The sequence below is a fragment of the Clavelina lepadiformis genome, chromosome 2 (assembly GCF_947623445.1).
Source record: "Clavelina lepadiformis chromosome 2, kaClaLepa1.1, whole genome shotgun sequence".
In the NCBI taxonomy this organism is placed as follows: Eukaryota; Metazoa; Chordata; class Ascidiacea; order Aplousobranchia; family Clavelinidae; genus Clavelina; species Clavelina lepadiformis.
Genome location: NC_135241.1, coordinates 17,472,943 through 17,483,360, shown reverse-complemented (window position 1 = coordinate 17,483,360; position 10,418 = coordinate 17,472,943). Strand labels below are relative to the sequence as shown.

Here is a 10,418-nt window from a genome sequence, read left to right as displayed (position 1 = left end):
AACTTATTACGTCACAAAGGGGGGACAATATTTGGCACGATAGAGGACAGAATATTTCACGACACCAGAATGGTAACACAGTCACCAAACTCTGAATGTGCCTTTTTTAAAGCTGATAAAAACTAAAAAAAAATCAGAGAACACATAAGCTTATGAATACTTTCAACTTTTCTTGTGAATTGGGTAAAAATGGACTTAAAAAACTTAAAGGGTTTTCAAAGTTTGTAAGCTTTGTTTTACCGTATTTACGGATTTTAAGAATTTCACAAAAGTCGGCAAGGTTTCCGTCTTAAACAGTTCTCCCACTCATCCATCGTAGTGGGTGCTGCTGGGACTGGAGGTATTGATGATTTCTGCCACAGAAAGGGTAGCGTTCTCGTGGATGGATCGATTTAATACCAGAATGGAATTCTTCCATGAAAAGATTCCGGTGTGCTAAGGGTTTATCAGCTACCCGGTCTGTATTTCGTATGGCAGGATTCGCCGAAATCTCGAGTGTGCTGACCCGATAACACAAGTATGCAGGCCAAATGTGCACCTATTTAGTCTTCATTCAGGTCATATGCAAGCTAACATTTTTTGTTCTAACTACAAATTTATCTATCCTAACATGACACCTTATCAAAAAATCTTGGGGCTATGTAAGTTTTAATCTGTTTGTGATGTAAGGCCATTTAAAGTCATTAAAGTCATATTTTTTTCTATGCATCAGTAAGTCGTGAAATCAGTTTTAACGCAAAAACCGCATCCCTATGAGGTATATTAAGAAAGTTACGGTATGAAGTCATATAAAGTCATATTTTCTTGGTTAGGTCATAAATCAGTTTTTTAAGTGATATAGTCGTATTTTTGAGTTATAAAGTTAATATTTATAGAATTAATATTTCAAACTTAATACTCAAAATGGAAAGTTGTACGTACACCATCAAAGAGGCCCATGCTGATCTAAATGCCCTTGATTTTGGAAAAGATCCGCTTGAGCTCAAAAATTACATTAAGAAGCGATTGGACAAAAACGATGTGAAACAAATTATGGAGCTACAAAGACAAGACATTTCACCAGCGCTTTATGCAAAACTGCAGAAGTGTCAACCCACATCAGCATATGTGGAGCGCTCATTTTCCTTACTAAAGTCATTTTTACGTCCAAATCGTAACTTCAAAGACTCTAACATTCCACACTATACATGAAACTGTACTACAACAGTGGTTTAAAATAAAAATGGATGTGTATTACTGTTATGTTGCGTATGTTTTACTCTTTAGTTCCGTGAGTGATGTTGTTCGCATGTAAAAATACACCATTTTCACATAAAGTCATATAAAGTCATATTTTCCAAAAAATAAAGTCATATTATTGATTTTTTAAGGTCATATAAAAATGGCCTTAGTGATCAGTACTGCAGTAGTAGGTCAGATTTTAAAGAAGTGAGCGGCTAATGTGGATTTTTCCAAGATAAATGTGGTCTAGTAAGCCTAGCAAGTGCACGACCACAGGATGGTTTTGACCCTAACAGCTGCTCAAACTATGACATCTGGTTGTGCACTTGTATATTAGACCCGAAAAATGTACATTGATTTTTAGAAAAAATTATTGTGTTGTTTATGTCAGGTATTTAAATACAGGTATTTTATATATTTAGAGATTATGTATATAGGTGAGGATATAGCAGCAATCAACTACTACTAGAGCAATGACTGTCTGCTGTTCATTATTTCATGAACAGTAGCATGGCATTTACTGAGCAGTACCGGTGGCGGTAAGCAGTAAATATAGCAAGATGTTATTTGGAAAAAGCAGATTACTGTACAACAATAACAAATGTACTTATGATAACGCCCCTGTCTCTTGAAACTACAAATTAGCAATAACAAGACGCCGCCAATTGCAGGGTGCTACTTAAAACCAGCATTCTGCAATTGGTGACGACATAATAAAATGTTCGCATGTGCTCAGTTAAAACTGCTATGTTAAAACTGTTTTATGTTTTTATACACTGCCAATGCACATTTATGCAGTTTGACTAATTAATTGCACAGAACTTCTATCCAAGTTATTAAATGCAAAATTCCTTACCTAATGTGCGCATGAAAAGCTCACTAGGAATTATAACTTGGGAACTGTTGGGCTATGGGACACCATAGAAATTGTGCAAAACGGAATGGAAAATATGGCAGTTTACAACAAGAAATTGTGCAGAGACACATGCTATTGCGTGATTGCATATACTGAAGCCTTATTTGTTTGTTTATTTGTTATAAATTGGCGTTCAAACAACCAACTTTGCCAGGTTTGTTTATTCTAAATCGGCGCGAACAATTGTGGGAAGCATGACATTTGCACCCTTAAAATTTTAAAGCTGTGCTTCCTGCACCCAAACGTCGACTTGGGAAGGGTGCAATATCTAAAAACTAGATGATGTTCATTTTGGTTTTTCTTTACCAGATGAAAAAGAGCACAACTTCTATTTTTAGCACATTTACTGCCAAAAAATTTACCTCAAAAGGATTTGTGTATTGTCTACCAGGCTGCAAAATACACCCACTGCAATATGGCCGGTAGACCTACATAATATACCGTAAGTATTGCACCTACGAATATATTTCATAAATAAAATTCAAACAAAGGTTGTCTATAGTATGTCTACTTTTAAACAGAAAAGTTTTTCTGGTAAAATAATCACAGCCTACAGTATTAGTGTTGCTCTTACTGTTATTGATATTATTGTTTTGAAAGTTATATGTGTATACCTTAATGTCATGTATGTATCAGGGTGCATTTCACGTGATTTATAATTTATTTATTTGAGCGGGGTGAATTTGTTTCGACCTTGACGTGATACACAGCAAATACATGTTTTGGCGCAACCATGGCAACTACTAATTTACTTTGCTCTTCTGTTTTTGTTTAGACAAAAAAGAGCACAATTTTTCCTTTTTTTAGAGATTGCAGCTGGCATAATGTCTAAGATGTATTTGTAATGTACGCCAAACTGAGCTTCGGCGTACACATCAAGTGGAATACACCATGGTATATGTAACCTACTAGATCATAATTTTTTCTTCGGTTGCATCATGCGATTATATGTCATGTTTTAAATTTGTTTAAGTACATGTATTGAAGTTTTCAAAATGAGTACAAATATTAATTTTTTTGGTAAAAAAATATTTTCATATCTGTAGAAAATATGAAAATGAGATGCAGTATGTTCGTTGTAAATTTATTAGTTCAAGCTAATCTTTATAATTATATGTTACAGGTGTATAATTCTTGGCAATCCATTTGTCGTGGTTCAATTACTTTATCACTTTTTTAAGTACAACATAAAGTTATATATAAAAATCCAAATTTTGCATTAAGCAATGGCGAACTGTGTTAAACATTAAGTCGGATGCTGCTGTCTATTAAATCCTTTATATATCTTGTCTGCCCATTGCCAAATTTTACCATAATTTTAAGTTTTACATACCTTTAAAGCAGTTAACCGTTTGCATTGTTTTATCCATTTTATCTTTCTCCTGTGTGTAATCTTAGACAACAGACCTAGCCTAGTTATACTGTATTTGTTTGTAGGGAGTAAAACTGCTCTCAGAAACTTCGGTGGCCTGAATAAGATAAAAATAATTAAAAACCCATGATTTAGGCTATAGCAAAATAACTTAATTAGACCAAAAAAATTTGTTTATATTGATGAAAGCACCATCGCCATGTCTATGTATTGCTTAATTTCCACTTTCAAAATGTCTTTAGCTACAGCTTGCGCCTTTCAAATGTAGTAAAATACAAAAATAAGATGCTGGGTCACATCAAAAATTTCATTTCTGAAAAGGGTTTTCTGATAAAATTTTAAAAAGCATTGCTTCTACCCAATCAATATTAGGTCATTTTTACATCAAGTCTTTCTTTTTTGCATATGTGTTGCAGACTCCCAGCACTTAAGTTAATTGCCTTATTATAGAATTATAGATGTTCAATTTTCTGCATTTGTAGTTGGAATCATGGGAGAACGGATTGTTGCTTGGATGAGTGATCATGAATGGGTAAAAGTTTACAAAAGCATATTTTATGGAAATTCTGATGATCATTATCATGCATTAGATTTGATAAATGTTTGGAGAGTAAGGTTTTTCGGAAGGATTCCAGTAGCAATTGAAGCTACTGCAAGGCTTGTGGAGGCACTACTTGAACAAAATAATGTTACCGAAGGTGCACGAAAGCAAATACTTTCCGCATCTATAGCACAGTTTGTTGGTCTTATGACAGAAAAGGGATTGAAGAGCCAGTGTCGGCGACCAATTCATGCTGTTGGTGAAGATATCGGCATTCCGGAATGGCTTGTTAATTTACGTCATGAAATGGCCCATGGTCCACTTCCTTCATTGATCATGATGGAAAAGGCTGTTTATTTTGCTCTTCACTGGATCAAAGAAAACCACTGGGATATTCAAGCTGAAAAATTGCCTGTTTTTAAAACTGTACAAAACCACTTATCATCAAAAACTGTTGACAGATCTATTCTTGAACAAGAAATATTCAACATACTTTACAAGTTTACTATCAAGTTGTCTGAAAAACCATCTCATGGTCATATTACAAAGAACTGTGTGAATCAAATTGTTTCAGTGGTGAAGAAAACAGAAACAGCAATGACTGTCCTTTGTTCTGTACTGTCTTCACATTGCTTTTTTGATTACCCCACTGTTGATTGCCCAAAAGATTTTGTCATGCCACACAGCCTGCTTAATGTTTGGAAACCCATTATTGAGTTAATCAAGGAATATTCGTGTCTGTATTATTTATTTGATTGTCTAATTTCTCAATTAGTGGGCAGTAATAACGATAGAAGCAGGAAGAGGACTTTAATAACAACTTGGGCTCTTTTTATTCTTAACTTGCTGAAAGAACAATATGGGGTTGAATTTATCAATTACTACAATGACACTGATGGCCACTTATGGATAAAATTCATTCGATTCATGCTGCTAAACGTAAATCCATACACTGCAAGGTTATATAAGGAGCTGACTCCACACATTACAAGTATTGTTGGTGCCCAAAATGGCTTACTATTGGCAAAGTTGTATAATATTTCTGAATCCAAGTTACATACTCAAATTCAATCTATGGAAACCGGACTTGAAAGCACGCCTGGCAAGATACACACAATTAACAGTGTATGTGCACGCGATAAACACGTTGAAGCAAGCCCAGAGTTTTCAGGTTGCCGATGGACTCGGTTTAAACATAACAATTTGCAAAACTGCTCTATTGGTCTTTTGCCTGGTCAGACACCTGCATTGCTGTCACTTCATTTGTCAGGTTTCAATGATAAAAATGTTGAAAAGAATGATTTAGCACCTGAAGATTTGCCTATTGAGACCTCTTCATCATTAGACTATCCAAACAAAACATATGATCATTACGACAGAAGTGGGGAAAATCCATTTAAACATAAATCTAGCATTAATACTTCTAAAGATGATTTGAATGTAGCATCATCATTTATTGACGTTTTGTAATTGCATTATCACAAAACTGCAAAGGCTACAGTCTTGTAATTAATCACTTAAATGTGCTGTTTTATTGACATCTTTCAAGAATCTAACGTACATATTTTAGAACTCGAAAATTTTTGAATTGCTACATTTCGTAGTATTTTTTGAATTTGCTTATTTCATATTGCCAAGAACAAATAGTGAAAATTATTCTACATCTGATTCGAGTTATTTTAAATTTACAATTTGCTTATATTGGTGGTGGTATCTCAGCTGTCAACACCATTTAGTTTGTTATCAGGGATTGCTTCAGGTTAGTTTTAATTGGTGACCTTAGGAAATTGAAATACTACACGGTTTACCAACAGTGTTTGTAACATTGTCTGGCATGCATGTCGTACTATTATAATATTGGAACAGAAGAAGATTAAAATGGCCAGACTAATTCGTAATGCTTGCTCGTTGGCTTCTGCTATAACCAATGGATATCCTATCACTACAAAATTGGTGCCTGCTGCAACCATCAGTGTCAGGTAAGATTTTATGAATGCAGCAGGTTATGTAATATGTTTCTAGATGGGATTTGTTTAAAGTGAGGGGCAAGTCCAAAAACAAGTTTATCTTATATGAAAGATTACCATTATCTGAACATTCTGGTAAAATATTTTGAAAAATTATTCATGGTTAGGTAGTTATTGACAAAAGAAAATCGCAAAAAGTCTCAGTTTTTGGCCCATTGTGACGTAGATGAAAGCTTGTGTTATGTCGTAGATTATTCAAGTTACTTAATAACATTCTTCTGCTTTTTTTGAGCAGTAATCAACTGAATTCAGAAATGTTTGTCATAGGAGTTTAGCTTATGTCCAATTAGGCGTCAAGTGAAGAAATTAGCAACGTGAAGCATTGTAATTGAATAAATTACGGTTATTTTAAACAAAAAAATTTGGTAGCCCAATCATTTGCGTCTGTAAATTAACGGTATCCTTTGGGCCACACCGGTATCATGCTGGTTGCCGTGAGCTATAGGTTGTCATCTATCAAGCTATTGGCAGTTAGAGCAATCTATACTTCTGTAACAGATACATTTGTGTTATAAAGTGGTACTGCTAAATTTATGAATTTTCGAATTTTGTCTGTGGTTACCTATGACATCACAAGAACCTTGATCTACGTCACAATTAAGGCAAATTTTGCAATTTTTTTTTACTTATAATTGCCTAACCAAGAATTATTATTTTTCAAAACTACTTTACCAGAATACACAGTGAGTAGTGTTCTTTCATATAAGACCAACTTGTTTTTGGACTTGTCCTTCACTTTGATCTTTGGATAAATTGATGCTTCAGGCTTTATGCAATTGGTAAGTTTGTTTCAAAACAATGCTTGCACCTTGATAAAAATTTGGTGGTACCATACTCTGGCACGTAGCAAAACTTTGTTAGTTACATTCGTCATGTATATTATCTATAATATTTCGTAATAAACACCAAGATGGACACTTGTTTCTTGGTTCATGACGATGGTACATGATCTTTTATTGTTTTAATTTTTCTAAACAGAAATGGTTCAAAATGGCAGCCTAATGCAGAGTATATCAACCAGTTTGCAAAGATTGAGCTCGAATCACCATCTCATCCTGTTCATGGAGAAGTTAGCCCAGAGGCTATGTGGGGTGTGTATATTTTCCACTACTCTATGGTTTTCTGAAGGGAAATGCAACACGTTAACTATGTGACTGTATTGTTTTTATTAGCCCCTGAACCTGTCAAGTACGTCGACATGATCAACAACTTAGACACAATGACTGTAAATTTCGGTCCGCAACATCCAGCAGCTCACGGAGTGCTGCGTTTAATTCTTGAGATGGCTGGAGAGGTGGAACTTAAAATATCTCGTCATGTTTCATTAAATAAATTGTTTTAAGTTTTGATTTATTTAAATTTCTAAGATATTAATAGGCATTGCATTTGTCTGGGACCAGTCAGGTTACTTCTAAGTTTACCAAATTTTCAGTTAAGAAAAGTTAAGTTAGAAATCTTTCACTGTTGTCATAAGCAGTAAGCTGCTAAGTTTCGTGGTGGCAAATATGTTTTGGCTGTTGTGAATGTGATGCCCTATTTTAAGTCATTTAGTTATATTTTTTCTTTTTTTTGCCCACTGTAAGAATGTAATATAGTGTTATTTTGTTTCAATTTAACTTTCTTTTGTCATAAAGGTTGTGATTCGAGCTGATCCCCATATTGGTTTATTACATCGAGCAACAGAAAAATTGATAGAGTACAAGACTTATACACAGGTTTGTTAAGATATGCAGCGTTACAACTTACAACATATTATAAAGTTGTCCTTGTTGTAACCATTCCCATTGTAATGTAAACATTGTTTCCGTTTTTAATCACTCAAGGCTCTTCCCTACTTTGATCGACTTGATTATGTTTCAATGATGATTAATGAACAATGCTTTTCCCTAGCGGTGGAAAATTTGCTTGGCATCACAGCTCCGCCAAGGGCTCAGTGGATTAGAGGTAAGCAACTGCTATTGTCCTTTTAAGTAATGCATTGATAGACATTGTTAAATGTGTGTAATGTTAACGATGTTTTAGTATTTTTCGCTGAACAAACACGAATTCTGAATCATATTATGGGTATTACTACTCATGCCCTTGATGTTGGTGCTATGACTCCATTCTTTTGGCTCATGGAGGAAAGAGAAAAGGTTTGTAACCAAGAGCAGTTTTTTTTTGATATAGAAATAAAGGAATGTTTGCCCTTTTGGAAAGGATAGCCAGACTGAAGCAACCATTGTTGTAAGCATTAACAATTAGTGGTATTTTTATACAGTATGTTATTGAACCAATCAAAATCTTACAGATGATGGAGTTTTATGAACGGGTTTCTGGAGCTCGAATGCACGCTGCATATGTACGTCCTGGAGGTGTCAGTCAAGATCTTCCCCTTGGTCTCATGGACGATGTTTATGACTGGGCAATTCGATTTTCTGCGCGGGTTGATGAGTTAGAAGAGGTGTTAGTTTCATTTCGCCAGATTTAATAGAGTGCTTTATTTTTCAACAAAGACATTTCATTTTGTGAGAAATAATTAAAATTGTTATAACTGAGCTCTATTTCTTCCTTTAGATGCTTACCACTAATCGAATTTGGAGACAGCGTACAGTTGACATCGGCATTATATCTGCAAAACAAGCTTTGTCATGGGGTTGCAGGTAAAATGCAATATATTTTGGTGTTTGTAAAGTTTGCTCGTTTGCAATGAGCTCATAAAAAAGTTACTGAAGTAATCAAAGCAATAATCTTACCGTGCCATATATTGGTCAACAGTGGAGTGGTATTGAGAGGATCTGGCATTAAATGGGACCTTAGGAAAACCCAACCTTATGATGCATATGACCAAGTAGAGTTCGACGTTCCAATCGGATCAAGAGGAGATACATACGACAGGTGGTTTAGCATCCTTGTTTATTTATTTAACTTTTGTTGCAGTCAACGTTCATTCAAGTAATATGCCACGTCATTAGATACCTTTGTCGTGTGGAAGAAATGCGTCAGTCTCTTCGTATCATCCATCAATGTTTAAATAAGATGCCTCCAGGAGAGATCAAGATTGACGACAACAAACTAACACCACCATCACGAAGCCAGATGAAGGTTAGATTTGGTTGATTCTCTCTAGGCAGATAGTCTTCTATGGTTGCATAAAGAACTACTGCTTTTAGCTTCATTGTTTTTGTGGCAAAAGCAATATTCAATATATGAAAGTGATGCGGTGAACATTCAGCAGGTTACGTATAGCTTTGCCTGTGCAAGTTTTATTTTCAGGATTCCATGGAAGCTGTCATCCATCATTTTAAATTATTTACGGAAGGTTATCAGGTTCCACCTGGGGCCACGTACACTGCAGTTGAAGCTCCAAAGGTAACTGACTATTTGTGTTTGAGATCAGTTCGAGTGCGCTCCGATGTCAATTTTCATTGTCAACTACTATTCGCTGCCATGAAAGTTATACTTACGTTTTTTTATCCTACTAAGGGTGAATTCGGTGTGTATCTCGTCTCTGATGGGACCAGCAAACCATACCGGTGTAAAATAAAAGCACCTGGATTTGCGCATTTGGTGAGACAAAGTTTGTTTAAGTGTAGCTATAAAGTTAAGGTGCTCTGTATAACGTTGGTACCATTACGCAGTCAAGAATGAAATAAGTATTGTCATTACTGCAATCCTTTAATTAATTAACTATAGATAATGATTGTTGTATACTGATACTTTTGTCACACTCCACAGGCTACCTTGGAACACGTTGCTCCCGGTCTTATGCTTCCTGATGTAGTCGCTTTAATAGGTACGTTATTTTATTTGTTTTGAACCAAGATACGATGCAACGAACGCTACAGCTATTGATTTTTTCTTTCAGGTACTTTGGATATAGTGTTTGGCGAGGTAGACCGGTAGAGTACCAGCATTCTCAACGCAAAATTTTCTTTTTTTTGTATATATATATGTCTATTGTTTGCCGATTACGCTTTTTTTTTGAAAAGTCGGCGTTGACAAAATTTCAAATGGAAACAGTTGCCAATAAAATTCAGATAGGATCTTACTACAGACACTAAGTAGACATTGCACTATAGACCAGTTACTCCCTGTGGAAGTTCAGTGAAAAAAAACATCTATGTTTAATTGTTTATGTTATAGTATCTGCTGTATATCTCAGTGCTTAATTGAAAATAGTTTAAAACAAAACAAAACTTCAAATCACACCTCTGTCTGTCGCTACAACAAGAACAAGTCCCATTACTACACAAGGAGTCACGTCATGTGACATTGAGTCTTAGTAAAGTGAAGTTTCTTGTTTAGACATCAAAAGTGTGAGTTGGCTTGCTTCTACTTTGTGGTAGTTTAACTGTTCTG

At 35.1% G+C, this 10,418-nt stretch overlaps 2 protein-coding genes across 2 annotated transcripts; both read left to right on the top strand.

Annotated features, from left to right (window-relative positions):
* Positions 1–322: 322 nt before the first annotated feature.
* On the top strand, positions 323–5,769 carry LOC143445800 (uncharacterized). Its single transcript, XM_076945124.1, has one exon. It carries the CDS (start codon positions 4,000–4,002, stop codon positions 5,518–5,520), a length of 1,521 nt encoding a protein of 506 aa, XP_076801239.1. The 5' UTR covers positions 323–3,999; the 3' UTR covers positions 5,521–5,769.
* An 18-nt stretch (positions 5,770–5,787) lies between these two features.
* Positions 5,788–10,107, top strand: LOC143445801 (NADH-ubiquinone oxidoreductase 49 kDa subunit-like). The gene is made up of 14 exons (XM_076945125.1): positions 5,788–6,029; positions 7,056–7,168; positions 7,250–7,371; positions 7,712–7,792; positions 7,901–8,021; positions 8,100–8,212; positions 8,368–8,520; positions 8,634–8,719; positions 8,835–8,954; positions 9,032–9,161; positions 9,333–9,428; positions 9,543–9,626; positions 9,795–9,852; positions 9,925–10,107. Exons 1-14 carry the CDS (start codon positions 5,929–5,931, stop codon positions 9,960–9,962), a joined length of 1,416 nt encoding a protein of 471 aa, XP_076801240.1. The 5' UTR covers positions 5,788–5,928; the 3' UTR covers positions 9,963–10,107.
* Positions 10,108–10,418: the final 311 nt, after the last annotated feature.

Coding starts and splice junctions, on each gene's coding strand:
- LOC143445801 (XM_076945125.1), top strand. CDS start 5,929: ATGGCCAGACTAATTCGTAATGCTTGCTCGTTGGCTTCTGCTATAACC. Junction 9,429..9,542: donor CTGCAGTTGAAGCTCCAAAG/GTAACTGACTAT, acceptor TATCCTACTAAG/GGTGAATTCGGTGTGTATCT. Junction 9,627..9,794: donor CACCTGGATTTGCGCATTTG/GTGAGACAAAGT, acceptor CACACTCCACAG/GCTACCTTGGAACACGTTGC.
- LOC143445800 (XM_076945124.1), top strand. CDS start 4,000: ATGGGAGAACGGATTGTTGCTTGGATGAGTGATCATGAATGGGTAAAA.